We start from the raw sequence: 18,772 nt of genomic DNA on the forward strand, positions 1-18,772 counted from the left end.
GTTAAAGGACTCATGGTATATTCACAGGAGATATTTTGAGAATATTGTTATTTTTGGCACTGAACTCGGGCATCTGCTTTTGTGCTTTGTTCGATGGCCTTGATGCCCTTTTAACGTGACACAATAGTTTGTTGATACGTTTTTCTTCAAGTACTGCATCAACAATGTCTGCAGCAACAATGTAACACTTCAAGTGTCAACAAAACAGACAGAGTGACGTACTGTGAGTCCTCATCCTTGCGGCTGATGTCAGAGTTCAGCCTTAGAGGTCAGGGGTCACCCCTAGACTAGCGAGGCCAGCGTGTGGATGAGGTTGTCGAGGCCCCACAGGTAGCCGTCCTCGCGGTTCCCCTCCTTCCACGGCGTGCAGTGCTGCAGGCTCTGGCCGTCTGGCAAGGCAGTGGTCTTGCCGAAGTCGATGAGCCACACTTCGGCGCGGCCCGTGTGGTCGTGGATGAACAGGAGGGAGCTACCAATGACCTGCAGGACAGCAGAGGAAGGCTCAGTTCATTATGCCAGCAGAGCCTCAGTTCATTATGTTTCTATGCTCTTGTTTCCAAAACACTTGTACCTCTGTACTGTATCTGCTCAAATGTCAAACCTTATCACATGTCAAACCTCTTATCAAAGAAGTGATGATGTAAATAGTTACACATAATTACTTGTAAATTAAGTACAAAACTTTTAGATGACAAAACAGCACTCCATACAGGTTATATTAAATGCTACATTAAAGTCCTCTTGTACTCTTCTATGTCTTAACACGTTGGATGATGAGTCTGAGGTTTGTGTGCAGCCAGAGACCCTGCTTGCTAACCTCATGCTTCTTGAAGAACTCTGATGTGTTCAGGGCTTGTTTGATCTCTCGGAGCTTACTCACATATGCATTCTTTTCAGAGGCAAAGAGAGAGGAAGAAAGAAAAGGAGGGAGGGAGAGAGAGAAAGAGAGAGAGATAAGGAAAAAAATGAGAGCGTGAGAGAAAACCCATGGCATGAACCAACATTTGGGCTATTTATTCATGTGGTATCTGAGAAAGTATCAAAAGTAAGTATTTGCTTTCAGGGTTAAAGTAACTTTAAATATTTAACAGTAACATCACAAGCAGTTAGGGTGGAGCACTATTTACACTAATGGTCATGTACTGTACCTTAACTAATATATAATGTATACACTATAGTGGAAATGGACTACCTTTTACTCTAGTGGGTTGAAGTGTGTTAATTAGACCGTATCAAATATTGATTGTACCTCACACTTACTGGATGTGAAGAACATATACACTACTGGTCAAAAGTTTGGGGTCACTTAGAAATTTCCATTCTACTTAATAATAGACAGAATACCAGCTGAGATAAGTTGCATTGTTTTTTTAATCAGGGCAGCAGTTTTCAGATTACATTACAGGTATGTGCTTACATACAGTAATTTCCTGTGCATTAGCCGCATTGTGTATAAGCCACAGGACAGTGTTTAATACAAGTTAAAAAAACAAAACCATACCACATTAACTGCCCCCGTGTATTAACCTTATAGCTGAAGAAATGTTGCAAAATCAATGTATAAACAGCGGCTTATAGTTGGGAAATTACAGTAATTGCAAAAGGGTTCTCGACTGCTGTAGAAAGAAATGGCTGATCTTTAATGCAATATCTACTTTGCCCATTATCAGCAACCATTCATCCAATGTTCCAAAGGCACATTCTGTTTACTAATCTGTTATCATTTTAAAAGGCTAACTGAGAAAACATTGGAGAACTCTTTTGCAATTATGTATGCACATAACGTAATCTCAAAACTGCTGCCCTGATTAAAAAACAATGCAACAGATCTCAGCTGGAATTCTGTCTATAATGGAGTGGAATGAAAATGTCTAAGTAACTTCAAACTTTTGACCAGTAGTGTATATGTTCTTCACATCCAGTAAGTGTGAGGTACAATCAATATTTCATACGGTCTAATTAACACACTTCAACCCACTAGAGTAACATGTAATGTTCCTTGAAACATTGAGATCATGAAAACAAATGTCTTAAAGACATAAACGACATACTAGAATGTAGCAGTGGCAGCACCAAGATAATTACACTATTATATTATACTGTATGCTTTGATATGTACAGTACAAGCCAAAAGTTTGGACACACCTTCTCATTCATGTGACACAGATGTGTTTCCTTTATTTTCATGACTATTTACATTGTAGATTCATCAAAACTATTAATGAACACATGGAATTATGTACTTAACAAAAAAGTGTGAAAACTGAAAACATGTCTTATATTGTAGTTTCTTCAAAGTTGCTATTTATTTTATTTTATTTAATATCATATTCAGCAAGCCATAACTTGACAAATATTCATCTGTGGGCCAAATAACTTTGCATTCATTCATAGTTTCGATGCCTTCAGTGAGAATCTACAATGTAAATAGTCATGAAAATAAAGAAAATGCATTGAAATGAGAAGGTGTGTCCAAACGTTTGGCCTGTACTGTACAGTATAATTGTGTCGAAATCAATGGCATATTCTAAGGAACGTAACTATAACAATGTCTGTTGAGGATGTAACACAAGATGTAATATAGCACTGTGTGTATCCACATGTAAAAATATCAAATTCTCATGAGTTTCCCAGATTTCTTGGTGACAACCTCACAAACATCCGGATGTTTTGTTTTTATAATGACTCTTAACACACGGCAAGTGTGTACACAAAGGGAGTGACTGAACTGGTGGAGCTGGATGCCATCAGTGTCACTTACAACTATGTTGGTGTTTCCCCCGACAAAATCCCTGAAGACCTGAGTGACGTCCACCTTTGAGCGCGTTCTCTTGAAGTCTGTCCGGCAGGTGCCATCTGACTTCTGTGTGAGAGAGAGAGAGAGAGGCAGTCAATGGTGAGAGATGAGGTGAGAGGTGAAACTGTCATGTTTCTAAACTCATGATCACAGACAGATATAAGTTGTTACCGTCGAAAGCTGTCAAAACACAGCTAGCTCTAACACTAGAATCTGCTTTAGGCTTAGATTAGGTACACCTAGTGTATAACATACCATGCATTACATAACTGTTATTGCTTACCAACAAAAAAGTTATCATAATATCCTGTACAATCACAAGCTTTATCATCAAACACATTATGTCCTTTGCATTTAGTTTGAAATGAGTGTATATGACTCCCAGTGAAAATTCTACACCTATTCATCAATACTGAGGCAGGAGATTGTATGTATGAGTTTTGAATAACTGTATGTAAGTGCAACAAGTATTTTCATGTTGTACACAAATGTGATTAAATCAAATTCTGCTAGAGGGTAGATCTGCAAAGTAAAAAGGCACAGTTAAAAAAACATAAGCAACACATCCACAGCTTCCTTTAAAAACAGCTCCAGTAGCATGTTCAAGGTTGTTGGTTGGTTCAAGCATGTGGGATTTCACTGAAGGCTGACTCATCTTTATTCATTTTACCTGAAGGAGATGATACACAGGGCAAGTTATTGAGCAATGCCACTGACTGATGTTGTTGAGGCACTTCTCCACAGGTGTTAGGCAACAAATTCTTCTCTTGGGAACTTTATCAATTTCCAAAAAACTTCACAATCAACCGATCAGAACAGGAGAAACCTGTCATGTTACGACCTGGAAACACTGCTCAAAACCTCAGTTACCTCAGGTACAGTATCATCACCTGAGAGAAAATCTAATTAACTTCAGGCCCCTGGGCAACTGCTGAGCAGATGCCCTTGAGCAGTTCTGGCTCTGGCTGGCCACCCCTCTCTCCTTGCCTTGCCCCGCCGAGGCCTCACCTTGACGCCTTCGATGCGGAAGCCCAGCGTGTGTGTGGAGCTGAGGGTCTCCCTCCACTGCATGTAGCGTGGCTTGGTGACGGCCCTCTGGTTGTGCTCCTCCGCCGTGGGCGCCTGCCGATCCACCTCCAGCATCTTCTCGTAGAGATCGCGCCGCAGTTTGGGTCGCTCCCGCGCCCGGTCCAGCTCCCCCTCTAGATACGTCCTGCGGAACAGGTTGGGGTGTGAGACAGGGCAGTGCAGGCAGGCGGGGGTGAGACAGGGCAGTACAGGCAGGAGGGGGTGAGACAGGGCAGTACAGGCAGGAGGGGGTGAGACAGGGCAGTGCAGGTAGGAGGGGGCGGTGGGGTGTGAGACAGGGCAGTGCAGGCAGGCGGGGGTGAGACAGGGCAGTACAGGCAGGAGGGTGTGAGACAGGGCAGTACAGGCAGGAGGGGGTGAGACAGGGCAGTGCAGGTAGGAGGGGGCGGTGGGGTGAGACAGGGTAGTACAGGCGGGAGGGGGTGGTGGGGTGTGAGACAGGGCAGTACAGGCAGGAGGGGGTGAGACAGGGCAATGGAGGTGGTGGGGTAAGACAGGGCAGTGCAGGCAGGAGGGGAGTAGATGTACGACGAGAGGTGACTTCAGACACAGAGCAGACAGCGTGGCTTGGCCTGGAGTTCCCCAATGAAAGTAAATAAAAGGGCCTCGCCTCCAGAGCGGAGGTCTGTGAACACTCCGGCGCTCTCAAGTGGAGCATTCCGGGCAGCTGCCGCACAGCTTGGATATATGGGGTGTTCCAACACTGTTTGGAGAATCTGTTTACTGTAGTTACCCTTCAGCTGGGCTCGCATGGCTTGGGTGCGGATCACAATTCGACTGATTCAAACAAAGTTCTATCTCGTTGCTAAGCTACTGGGTACTTATTTCCCTACAATGGAAAGAAGCGTCCCGCACATATGAGAAATTTTACTGCTTTGATTGGTCAGAATGTCTGAAGTGCTCCTAGGATACATCAAACTGACATTGCTGAGCCTGGCACTATGTTCTGAAAGTTCAATGCTCAGTTCCTATGTCACTAGCAAAATGCTCACGATGCCAACCATTTGTTGTCAAACCATAGCAAATAATATAAAATCTACTGCTTGCCATCAGTGTGAATCCCGCCTTACTATGCCAAACCTGCTTGCATAACACAGCTGAAGTACAGTTAAGAGTTAGGATAAGGAAATGCTAAGAAGACTCTGGGACAGCCCTTTGTCTAAAGGCCTTATGAGATGCTAAGACAGATGTACACATACATGATTAAGACCAACAGCTACATAACAAGTTTAGGAGCTAAACTCACTAAGAATATCACAAGGTGATGATGCAACAGAAAATTGCAATACAGGGATTGGACACACAACTCAAGTTTATACAGTATGTGACCTTTAATTTTGGAGAGAGCATCCAACTTCTGTTAACTATTTCAGTTTCACTTCTATACACTCACACATCTCGAGAATATAAGGAGGAAGTCGTGAGGGGAGTCCTCGTTGCTCAAAACACCACAGCCGAGGTTGACATGACTCTGTTTGCAAGAGTGTGTTTGCAAGTGTGTGGCTGTGAGTGTGTAGTGATAAGGAAGTCCTCAGGGGCGCCCCACGTGTGTGTGTGTGTGTGTGTGTATGTGTGTGTGTGTGTGTGTGTGTGTGTGTGTGTGTGTGTATGCATGTGTGTGTGTATGCATGTGTGTGTGTGTGTGTGTGTGTGTGTGTATGCATGTGTGTGTGTATGCATGTGTGTGTGTGTGTGTGTTTGTGTTTGTGTGTGTGCGTATGTGTGCGTGTGTGTACGTATGTGTGTGTGTGTGCGAGTGTGTGAGCTCCTGTATGTGGTACTGTCTTGCATATGCACAGGAAACCTGTGGCTGCCTGTCTGTGCTAAGAAGGCCTCTCTCTTGTGAGTCTTGCCCCACCCTCCCTAACAGGAGACTGGGGAGTGAACCCTAACCAGGTGGCCCATAGAGTTGAGAAAGCCAGTGTATCTCTGCATTTCTAACCCTCACCTCCACTGGCACATCACCACACAAAGGTGTTTTCCAACACTTGACATCATGCCAACTATGGATTATGTTACTGAACGCTACAACCTCTCCCTCAAATAGTAGTGAACAAAAAAACAGAAATATTAAGGAAATGAAACTACAACTGGCAGAGAAATGTGCCATGTTTTCTTCCCCACAAAACGTGGCTTCTCCTTAAATCTCTACAAATAAAAGGCCACCCGTGCCAACAATAACAAATGAATAACAACTAACAACTGTTAAACCGTTGCAGCTAACTTTTTGTCATGACTGCAGAACCATTCAGTAGTGTAAAATGCCAACAGCCACCGATTCAAACAGATTACTTGAGATATAAGAAATATGAAAACCCTTTGAAAAAGTTCTCAATGAGGACTAATGAGATTATCATGATTTTAAACCATGACTTGCCTTGATAACGTCCCCACACCTTCTTAAACATCAAATTCAAAGACTTTCCAGGCCAAATTGCCTATAACTCAAGGACCACGAACATGTCATATTTTGTGGCACAGATTAAAGAAATGAAAGGAATAAAGAATTTGAAAAATCATTTCTTGATTGTGTTGTGTTATAGTGATGATAGACTAGGTTTCCTGCCTTTTCAAACATGACATATATAAAGATGTTATTAAAATGTATTTCAAGGACCTGTAGGGACCCTGTAACAAGGAAATAATGCTGCAAACATATGCAAACTAAATACCATCCTGGCATCCTACCTGACTCCCATCTTGCAGTCCATGACATTAGGGCCCTCGAAGCTGCCCAACAGGTCGGTCATCTGCAAGAAGGGCTCCCCGTCGCTTTGCACCACCCCGTGGTACGCCGGCACAAAGCCCACCAGGGCATCACCCTGCAGTCTCTCAAAACACTGCTTCTCGATCTCCGAGAACTTCTTCAGGATGGTCCCCTCACCACCAGACTTGAAACTACCTGAGGAGGCAACGGGGTGGGGAGGGGATGTCAGTTCAGGAGACTGCAGCACACAAAGTAACTTGGCCGTTCGTGCCTTTTCATTTTACACTGAATTTAGACTACTAAATGTGCAGTTGATTGTCTAATCAACGCATGACGCGTCGCCAACATGAAACCGTAATATAGGAATCATTCAAACACACTCTCAATTGAATTGAAGTGCAATTGCATGGAACCATCGAGCTGCTGACAGAAAGAAAAAGAACATAATTTCTGGGAAAGTGCTAAAAAAAACAAAGTCAATCTCCACCATATTCCTCTAAATGTTCAAAGGAGCTATTGATTACGCCCTGTGAAGTGTAAATAGATACATGTCTACCGGGAAATAAAAGGCAAACAAACATCAAGTTTGCTTTTAGAACATGGAACAAAATGGCAGTGCTCGGGAAACTGCTTCAATTGTTTCTGGAAGTTTCCCCGAAGCAGTAGGCAGACTGCAGATTTCGCCATGTGTTCCGTTTGGATGTACCACGGCACGTGTTTTGACACATACTGTGATGAAATTACGTCTAAAACATCTGCCACTGAGTGTTGATAAACCCAACCCAGAGAACATCAAACATGTACAACAAACCCTGATGGCAAAAGAGTGACTGCAGGAAGAGTTAGATTCAGACAGTTCAGATTCATCTAACTACTTTCTCTGTTTGTCACGTGGGTACCTTTAGTTGTCACTGAAACTTCTGCACAATCAATCATCCTCTATTTATCTCATAGTATGTACTGCACTCTAAAGTCTTCTATTCAGGCGTTGTAGCTTTAATGTAAGTCCTCATCTGTGAGTTGCTTTGGATACAGTAAAAGCGTGAGCTAAATACTGAAAAAAAAAGAACTAAAAATGAGACACTGCACTTTTTATTCTCTCTTGCTATTTATTAAAATATTTCTTGATCTTTCTTTCTTCACACTTGCACAGAAAAAGCTGAACTCAGGGCTCTACAGTGCGCCCATTTCACTGCGAAACATGCGAGTAAAAATGATGCCGTGCAAGTGCAAAAACATATTTCGGCGCACTGGTGCGAATGACTTCTAACCATGTCAATGTTTGTCTACAAAATGCACCGCAACATCGAGAAACATTACTGGTGCAAACCATAGAATCACGTCGCGAATGCAGCATAAAAACTACACCTCCCATCAACGTTAGCAGTTTCGCGTTGTGACTCGCTAGTAGTCGCTTCTATCAAATCCAAGAGCGCGCAGAAAAAGCGGAAAGTTAGACTAGCCAGCCAAGATGCAAAGATTGAAGAAATTAGTTATTCTATCCACCTAATTCATTGGATATAGGAGGAACAGGATGAGATTCTGAGAATGCAGCGAGAGAAGGAAAGGTAACCTAACATGCCTTTTAGCCCCGTTTGACGTATTGGCTGCAATATGCAAAATATAGCTGTAGCGAACCGGTGTTACATGGCAACTGGCACCCATGTTAACTGGCTGCGTTGGGGACGTTTCACGAGTGATGACGTTTCTTTGACAGATGTGGCCGCTTGCAGATTTGTCACTTTCTGATGGAAACTGGAGACGAACAAATACAAATATGCCTGACATATTTAAATGTCAAAATTGTCTGTAGTACGCTACATGCACTGGACCATGAATATGCCACCAAAAACATAAATACAAATAGCCTAATAATAACTCGTGGGTATCGAACCTGCTTCCTAAATGAAACCACTTAAGCTACATGATAACCATTCATCTACGTACTTGCGCCACGAACCAGCTGATAAGTCACAGTGACATTTACCTGACTTAGTCTATACAATTTGAAGAAGTCAGCTTATGATTAAGCAAGTTAACATGCATGGCTGATGGTGTTGTCTTGCTACAGCAGTTGCCCAAGCCAATAGGTCTTCAAAGTATCATGGTTAAGTTTTCAAACATTTCACTGACTGCTGGTCAGGCTCTCTGTGGCCACCTAGTATCTGTAGCCTAAATTGAGGAAGCGTTGCTGGTCTAAAAATAAATAAATAATAATAAAAAAAACGTGTAATGGGGAGGATTGAACCCATGTCGACTGCGTGAAAAAGTAATAGGCTATGTAAGCGTTAACCTGTTGCGCCACAGGAGAAGCATGAACGTGTGAATTGGGAAATAAAATATCAATAAAATATCAAACCCATGTTTACATGTCAGCAACATTAACGTTAATAGCCTATAACCCTTAGAGTTTTGACTCTCCCTGTGCACAAATTTTGTGTAAAATATGGACACGTTATAGACTTCTGCCCATTGCAGTGTGGGTTTCAATGCCTGTGTTTCATGAACTGAATTTTTAAAAGAATAGGCTGGACAAAAGGATAGGCTACACAACACAAGGATACACATTTTTATTTGATTTATTTGCTGATTTATTTGCTCTACAGACACTTCAGGTAGGGGCGGCCACAGCCTAACCTCAGTGAAACGTTTGTAAAACTTAACCATGATACTTTGAAGGCCTACTAAATGGCTTGGGCAACGGTAGCATGATAACATGGTAGCCAGATAACATGAACAGCTATGTTAACTTGTTACAATTATCATAACGTTAGCTGACTTCTTTTAATCATACAACTGAAGTCAATTTCTGTGAGTGCCGTCAGCTGGCTCGTGGCGCAAGTTTATAGACGTCTGATTACCAAGCAAACAGGTCAATTTATTCGTGGTTCGATACCCACGTGAAGTTAATTTATGCTATTTAGGTGTTTGTTTTTTGGGTGGCATATTAATGGTCCAGTGCATGTAGTACTACATACAATTTTGACTTTTAAACATGTCATGCATATTTGTGTGCGTCTCTAGTATATCAGAAAGTGACAAATCTGCAAGCGGCCACATCTGTCAAAGACTCGTCATCAATCATGAAACGTCATCAACGCAGCCAGTTGCCATGTAACACCGGCACAAAAGTAGCCTCCCGTAATACTCCCATTTTATTCAAAGGTAGAACGCTACTAACAACTCCAGGCTTCCACGCATGCTTGTTTGTTTACACCGAATACAAGCTGAAGTGCAAAACGAAAGTAGGCCTAACGTTTACTGCCCCCATCAATGCAGATATTTCAAATAAAAACTAAAAGTATAAAACACATATATACTTGATTAGCCTATGTTGGCTTTTGTGGAACAGAAAATTGACTGTTTTAGTAGTAGGCCTAGTATTAGGCAGTATGCAGTCAGATAGGTCACCATGGGCATATTTGGTTTAGCTATAGATGGATTCACAAATAAATAAATTAGCCTACATTTGGCAGGATACTTGATATACAGGCTAAATGCAAATATGGCAATGTATTATATTATTTTACATTAACAAAATGTAGGAAAAGTAGGCACTGATCTTTAAAATCCTGTTTCCTGTAGCCTAAATGTTGTCAGTCATTCTTAATATTCACAATTGGTGCACTGGCATGTTTAACTGTTAGCTGCAGTATAATGTTAGATTATGTGTAAGTTAAGTACAGAACTGACTGTGCGCCCAAATTTTTGTCTGTGCTCCTAAATTTTTTAACTTGGGCGCACAAGTGCTCCTGAAAAAAAATGTTAGTGTAGAGCCCTGTGAACACCAAACGAAATTTCACTACATGCTTTACGTTAGTATTGCTATGTATGTGACAAATAAACCTCCTTGTATCCTTGTAAATTAATAATGCTAAACTATAAGGAATAATACTGTATGTTAAGTAAATAAATACATTTACATTTCAATATCATGATATTTTATTGTGCAATGAACATCTCATTCCAAGCTTTCCAAGAACACATTTTCCAGACGACATAGAGATGCATATATTTGGTGTGGGGTGGGTGTTGAAAATGTGACACTGCAAAAGGCCACACAGTGAATCATTCTGACATTTTGTTGACCTCAGTTACCTTTATGGCCTGCGAGCTGAACCCAGGAGAGGCGTTTGCGTTGTGAGACGAGGAAGGGGAGGTGGACTATGGTCTTCAACTTCCACCATGGCTTAGTTTGCTTAGATGGAAAAAAGAGAGGAAGAGAGAGAGAGAGAGAGAAAGAGAGAGAGAGAAAGAAAGATGGAGAGAGGTATTGTTGCTGTTAAACTAGCGTCATAAAACTTCCACTACAGGAACCTTGCTAGGAGCTTTTGAAGAATAATGTCCTAAAGGCAAGACCCTAGTAGAAACCACCGAGCCTACTCGATTATAAAAAAAGTGCCCCTAAACAACCCCCCCCCCCCCCCCCCCCCCCCTAAACAACAATGATACTGTATCAGATGCTTACCAACAGTTATCAAAGTTCCTCTTCAGTCACTCAATGGCTCCCTTTACAGAACCACTTTTTTTTCAAACAAGAAAAAAGGAGAAAATGCTTCACATCTGCTTTGTGGTTACACCTGACTTGCACTGTGGCAATCAGCGCGCTTTGCATTTAACAGTCGCTAACGCTAACGATAATGCTCACATTGTCCTGTCCTGAGCTCGCTGGGAGGAACTATGGGCTGGTTATGATGTTCCCTAATAGTCCAGGCAATCTATGAGAAAAAATCACCCAACCCAAAACTAATTGCAACAGAAATGATTTTTGTTGTATTCAGTTCATGAAACCTTCCCAAATCACATACCAAAAGTCCATGAAAATCCAAGTGGTGGAACATTGTCAAAATTGGAATTATGTGTGCATAGGTCAATGGCGAAAAGCTGCACTTTTGGCAGTTTTATTGAACTTTTATAGTACAGGGGATATGTGAAAATTAGGTCAAATTCTTTCATATAAGCATGAAACTTGGTGAACTTGTACAGTTTGGAGCCCTGAACATTTTCAGATATAAAACAATTATCAAAAAACCCTAATGGTTGCTGTGGCAACCATTAAATGTTCCACTATAACTGAATTACACCTATATTCTTCATTATATCTCCTGAACCAAACATGGTATCTCAGAACAAGTGATGCCTACAGGGATGAGCAGTATTTATGGTACATGTATTCCATATTTCAAATACAAAATATATTGTATATTCGTAATTTGTATTTGACTTGGTTGAATAATTTGTATCAAAATACTTTATAGGTATGTATTTTTGTAGTTTAAAATATTGACAACTATTTTTGGTAAAACCAATACTTTTGGTTATGTGATGACATAAAAGTGCAAAACATTGAATGTAGCCTCTGACTGGTGCTGACTTAGAAATTTGCCCACACTTATAATGATAATATTGACATTCAGGAAGATGATCCAGTGCAAGTTGAGTAACTTTAGGCGGGTCAATATAGGGTTCAACATCAAAAAAATTGATACAAAGGTTTTTTTTATGGATTCTGGTACTGGCATGCTAAATAACATACTAAGAATCTAGTAAAATCTGACTTTGAGAAAGGGGTCATTTTCAAGATGGCCACCAAAATGGCTGCCAAGAGGTTACAATGGCTATGGGCCCTATCATGACAGTCAACAGCACGGCGCAAAGCGTATAATCATCACGATGCAACACTATTCTACTTTAGAATATTGTACACTATTGTACACGTATTTCTATTAAGTTTTTTGTTATGCCCGTCTCTTTTATTGAGCAACGCACCAAGGGGTGTGGCAATTAACGACCTAAGGAGGGGTCTAGCGCATTATCTAAAAATCGCTATCTTACACTACCTAAAACGCATTACGCCACTGACCAAGAAATACCTGGTCAGAAATCCATGGCGAGTTGTTTATATGTTATTTTAAAGGGACACCAGGCAAGCCTGATGCCTTTTCTCTACAAAACTCCCACACGCTCGGTCTGAAGCTCTTTTCCTTTTTGTTTGCATCTTCCGTCAAGGGTTTTTGTTGCTTCTTCGCCGGCTCTGCCATTATACACACGTTTGCAACAATCGCGTTTCGTTAGCCTGCCCCTGTGCTGTGATTGCAGGATGTAAACTGATCCTGCTTCGGTCGGCGGGTACGATACACTGAACTTGCAAGCGGGATATTCTTCCATATCATATACCGACTTACGAAGATGAGTAATTAAACGTTGCCTGGTGTCCCTTTAAGAGTGCATTATCAACAGTGATGGGCGAGTGCACAATTACACCCTGCCTTTCTCGTCCACAGGAACGTGCACCAGCGCACATCCATGTAAAACATTACAAATTACACGATTACAATGGGGAACATAATTATAATAAAGATATCAGTAATACGTCCCACAATGAGTAATTATTCACCATCATTTGCAAAGTCACAAGATGTAAGAAACTCCTCTGCAGGATAAATGTCCTTAGGTTTCTTATTTATTTAAACACTATTGTAAGTTTTGCCTTTTTCAGGCTATTTTGTCAATGGTAACATATTGTCAGTCAATAGTAAAAGTATTTAACTGTGTATAACTGTTTTGTCGTTGACTATGATACCACGGAGAAGTTAGTTTCACATTGACAATGACTTCAAATAATACACAAGTGCAGATGTGTGTAGGCTATACTCTGCTTGGTTTTAGTAAAGCATATTTTAGTGGAATACCTGTTCCATACGGTCTCGCATGCAAGAAGATTCCTTCAAATGCGCCGCTGACTATCAAAATATCGATGCACTTTTTGAAGTTGCACTGTTTGCTGTTAAAGGGAATGACAGATGTCACTCTCATTAGTTTAAAGGATGTTAAGCCCAAAACACACCCATGACTAATTAAGAAACATAAGATCCACCTTTTTGCCGGACTTTTGAAAACAAAACCACACCCAATGTGGACTTGACAAACCCCTAAGCTATTTGCTAGTGACCATGTGTATTAGACAAATATAGCCCTATATATCAATTACTATTCAGCCCACAGGGGTGAATCTGAGGACAAACGATGGTCAAATTAAACAATAATATGATTTTAAATGTTAACATTGAACATTTTTGAATGCTCTAGCTTTTTCAGCGATATATTAAAATCAATGTGTTTTAATACAGAGTAAATGCAATATAGGAATATGTACCATGTCCAAGGCATGGAGGAAGATAATACTTAACTGGCATTATATCTCATCTAGAGGGCATATGCTTTTAGAAAATATATAGTTTAGGGTGGTTAATCTGTTTTCCCTGGACATTATAGGCCAAAATGTATCCACTTTACACTAGATTCAGCTTTACAGAATACAGGGCAATGTATTGTGCATGGCATGGAGGAAGATGGGAAATGTCTGAAATTGTGTAATATCTCTTCTAGAGGGTATATGCTTTCAGAAAATATATAGTTTAGGGTGTTTAATTTGTTTTCCCTTGACTGTACATGCCAAAATGTGTCTACTGTACACTAGATTCGCCTTTGCAGAATAGAGGGCAATATGTTGTGCATGGCATGGAGGAAGATGAGACATGTCTTAACTGGTGTTATATCTCATCTACAAGTAATATGCTTTTAGAAAATATATAGTTTAGGGTATTTATTCTGTTTTTCATAGACAGTATAGGCTAAAATCTATCCGCTTTACACTAGATTCACCTATACAGAATATAGGGCAATGTATGTGCATGGCATGGAGGAAGATGGGAAATATCTTAAATGGTGTTATATCTCCTCTGGAGGGTTTATGCTTTCAGAAAATATATAGTTTAGGGTGTTTAATTTGCTTTCCCTAGACAGTATATGTCAAAATGTGTCCGTTTTACACTAGATTCGCCTATACAGAATAGATGGCAATGTATTGTGCATTGCATGGAGGAAGATGGGACATGTCCTAATTGGTGTCACATCACTTCTAGAGCTTATATGTTTTTAGAAAATATGTAGTTTATGATGTTTAATTTGTTTCCCTTAATAGTGCAGGCCAAAATGTATCAGCAGTTCATTTGATTCGCCTATACAGAATAGAGGAGTATGTATTATGCATGGTGTGAAGGAAGATAAGGGGACATAAGTTGATTAATGCTATATTTCATGTACAGGGCATATGCTTTTAGAATATGTATAGTTTTGGCTGTTCTATTATTTTGGTAAAACCATGACCCATGCATAGGCATGCATTTTAATTATTAAGCTTAAACTATATTTATTAGTATAGCATGCACCTTTTGCCAGACATCACAACAGTCACCTCTTTGGAGGCTAGCTGCAGTTATCTGCACCTTTCTGTCGAATTTGGACATTATCCTGTCCATCTTCAACTTTGCCTTTACAATATTCCTTTATTCATTCACTTACATAAACATACTGTGCTGTCTGATTACTGTTTTAATTGTGCAAAGTAAAGAGGCATCATACAGGCCCCTCTGATTGGATAGACAGTCTCTCAGTCAACCCCCGGGCAAGAGGTCAATTACTATAAGTCTATAAGTCTTGGAAAATGATGAACTGATACTTTTGTGTGATAGGCCTATGTGTATATGATTCAGTGGCCTCTAAATCAGACCACCAAAAACACTTTCCTAGGCTAAATAATGCTTAACTATGTGTTGTACAACTTTAACATTGTGGAACACTTGCAAAAACACACTGGCTCTATTTAAAGACTCAACAACCATTTCCATTGATTCAAAGGAATGTAAAAATAGACACCAATTAGCAACAAACCAGTCTGAAATAAGCCTGAGAAATGTACTAACTCTTTGAAAATAAAAGAATGTTCCTCAACAATGCAATATTCTAAAATTCCATGTTAAGTTAGATGGGGTCAGATATTCTTTAGAATGCTTATTCTATAACATTCTAATTACAGTTTTGTCAGTATTTGCTGAAGGATAATGCATAAAACAACCCTCATTTTAACATATTTCCACCAACTGGATTTTCATGGACTTTTACTATGGTGTTTAGATCCCCAATTGAAATATAAAAATGTGAAAATAAATTCTGTTGCAATTAGTTTTGGGTCAGACCTTACTTTGCCTGGACTATAATTGTGTGTGTGTTAGTCACCCGACACATGGCCTGCAGAAAGGCTCCGGGGGCACTGAGATATTCAACAGTCCACTGAGTGATGCAAATGCGGGAAACTAAAATCACACTCGCCCTCTCACAAGGCAGTGACAGACAAAAATACTCTTCTTGAAAGAGAAAAAAGAAGTGGACATAAGCAACACCTAAGGGGATGTGGAATATGGCACCCGAGCATGGTACAGCTAAAATGGCATAATTCAAATTAGACAACAATTATTGATTGGTTTAGTGCAGTGACTGGTGCAATGCCTTTAGTGCAGTGTGTTTGAATGAGCAAGGATACAATAAAGTAGAGATCCACCGATTGCAATTTTCTGGGCCGATACCGATTTCCGATTTTAGAGTTTGACCTGCCGATACCGATTTTAGCCGATTCCGATTTCATTTCTTCTAACCATTTTACAGCACACACACAAATAGTTATTTTCTATCTTTTCTTTGATAGAACATGTTAAGACATGTAATCAACTTATCAATAATGAAATGGCTGTTAAAAAAAATGGAACTGGTGAGCAGACAGATTCTTCTTCAAGTCTAACTTTAGTTGCAGTATCAAATTCTGGATTAAGTTAAGTTATGGAACACCCATTTTATTCTTCTCACATCCAATATCCAACTAAAGATATAAGAAAAATTGTCATGATACATTTGAACATACCATGTAACATATTTTCATATGCATTGATGAATTTATGGGATGGCGAGTGAAAAGTGGTTGTAGCCTAGGCTATCACCAAACACAGCGGAGGAGAAGTGCTAATAGCGATTAGGTGCTCCACCATATATGAAAACAGTGCACGTCTGTTTTGCGGTGAAAAAATGAAATCCAAATTCCGGTTAAATGCATCAATTAGGCTATAGGCCTAGAAACTTTCAGAGACGGCTGATTCAGTATTCAGAGCATCAGTTTTCTTCATTGTAGGCTACTATGTCAAAAGCAACTTTAACGTTTGTTTGCCTTTCTAATAGGCTATCATTTTGTTCACTTTCACGACATCCACTTCTCAATCTACTAGGGTATTTTAAGGCATAGCCCTAGTCTACGTGCAGTAAATAGTTCCGAGTATTTTTTTTTAAGTGGAGTAGAACTACTAGGGCTACTGTATGTTGCTGCTTGTTGACATCTTATTATGTAGCCTATGATCGCTTTGATTATTTTTAATGTCGCAATCGGTTATCTCCGTTCAGCAGCGCTTGTGGTTCAGCTGTGGGCACGCAATTAGCGGCAGTGACGGACGGTGATGAGCGATGTTTACGTAGCCTAATGAAGTGACAGCTTAGTAAATTCCACGCAGTAGGCCAATGGCAAAGCACAGCGTTTGCTGCATAGAAAAACTCAGTAGCCTATTAGCGCTTTCTTTATAGCCCTACATCCAGCCCTGAGTGTTGGCCTGGTTGCTAGCTTCTTCAAACTTTGCAAACTCAGCTGGGTGTTGTTACAATTGTGGTGCACAAGTGCATTTGACCGGGATAAAATCGGCATGTCTCAGACTGACCGGCCGGTCGCCGGTCATGGCCGATCACGTGAAAATCGGCCGATTCCGGTCACCAGCCGATCTATCGGTGCATCTCTACAATAAAGTAATCCCAGCTCCAGCAGCATTGAAAGGTACCTGCAGAACACGCAAGCACCGTGCATGAGCTGAGGTGATTGTATCACATGGCCGAGGTTTGTTGAGGATGTGAGTGTGCAACGTGTTCACTCACAACAAATAACTGTGTGGGCGTAAATGTCAAATTTTTTAGTGGTCAGAGCTGATCAAAAGTGCACATTTGTTTACTACACAGGAGTAGGTTACAGATATAGCATGTTGGCCTTTTGTAGTCAACATGCCTTAATATAAAAAGTATACTTCAGGGGCAAAAATCAATAAGACAAGTACTTCAGCATAGTTAGATGCTATTGCACAGATATACCTTTACAGCTTTGACGGTAAATCTTTGCATATAAATTCCTGTTTAAGTATTGATTCATTTCATATCAAATGGTTTCTTTGAGTCCCATCTCTAAGAGTTAAAAAAATCTATTGTAATGGAGCATTATATGAACTGGCAATCCAACAAAATCAACCCCCACACTGTACCACCCTCACTACTGTGCTTTGTTGTGAAGGAACCAAGCCTTGCTGTGTAACACAACCAGTTTGTGTTTGTATTTCTTCCACATGACTTGAGAACACTGATTGTGCACTGTTCACACCTTCCAAAGCCTCGTCACTCCACATGCCAACCTTTTGTGTGTCACTGGGGACATGACTGACTGACTCTGAACTGGTGGCGTGTTTCTTCCCCTCACTGAAAGCATAACCCAGAACTTCCCTTGAGCTGCTAGGATCTGATGCAGTTTAATGTATACATATAATACTAACATGCACAAACAACAAATATTCTGCTTTGATGCAATGTATATTCTATCAATCTCCATTTACCTTTGTAAAACGGGCCTGTTCTGGCATTCTCTATACTGGTAATCTCCATTTATGTGAGAAAAAAAAATGAAATGTGCTGTAATGAATAGGCAAACTGTAAAGAGTGTTTGCCTATAATCTAAAAAGGACAACAGAGTAACCAACAAACTACAGAGGTGATCATAAATAAATTGATGTGTAAGTAACTTACATGCAAATACCTCTTTTTTATTTGCATATTTTGTCTTAAGCCCATCTATCACAAATTACTAGGTACTACCCAGAATTAGGACATATAGGAATGACCCATTGTGCAAGGCACCTTTCTTTTTGTATATTTTTTTCAATGTTTGCACACATGGAATGGGTTGCACACATGGAATGGGTGATATCTTACTCATAGTAAACCACAAGTGGTCACAGAGAGCAGACTCTCCATGCCCCTGTTTACTTTACTTTCAAAACTAAACCCTGCCCATGGAACAGTGACAGCACAGTGCCATTGCATCTGCTGACGTATCTGCTGTGGATATATAAACAGCTACAGTTTACTATTTGGCAATGTTAACGTACCTATGTGAACATACATCAGCCAATGAGAAATTCACAAAGGCTAAATACCAACCTAGAATCAGCAGACATCAAAGGCTGCCTTGGAAAACATGTTCAGCT

General features: G+C 40.4%; 1 protein-coding gene across 1 annotated transcript in view; it reads right to left on the reverse strand.

The window, feature by feature from the left end:
* The window catches only part of itpka (inositol-trisphosphate 3-kinase A), a 23,373-nt gene continuing 4,601 nt past the window's right edge, over positions 1-18,772 (reverse strand). The window contains exons 2-7 of the mRNA XM_042072133.1: positions 10,692-10,791; positions 6,575-6,788; positions 3,806-4,010; positions 2,762-2,863; positions 818-889; positions 1-480 (exon numbers count right to left, since the gene is read on the reverse strand). Of these exons, the coding sequence (XP_041928067.1) occupies positions 283-480; positions 818-889; positions 2,762-2,863; positions 3,806-4,010; positions 6,575-6,788; positions 10,692-10,791 (891 nt within the window). The 3' untranslated portion in view covers positions 1-282. The remainder of the gene's footprint in view (positions 481-817; positions 890-2,761; positions 2,864-3,805; positions 4,011-6,574; positions 6,789-10,691; positions 10,792-18,772) is intronic.

The sequence above is a fragment of the Alosa sapidissima genome, chromosome 19, assembly GCF_018492685.1.
Source record: "Alosa sapidissima isolate fAloSap1 chromosome 19, fAloSap1.pri, whole genome shotgun sequence".
In the NCBI taxonomy this organism is placed as follows: Eukaryota; Metazoa; Chordata; class Actinopteri; order Clupeiformes; family Clupeidae; genus Alosa; species Alosa sapidissima.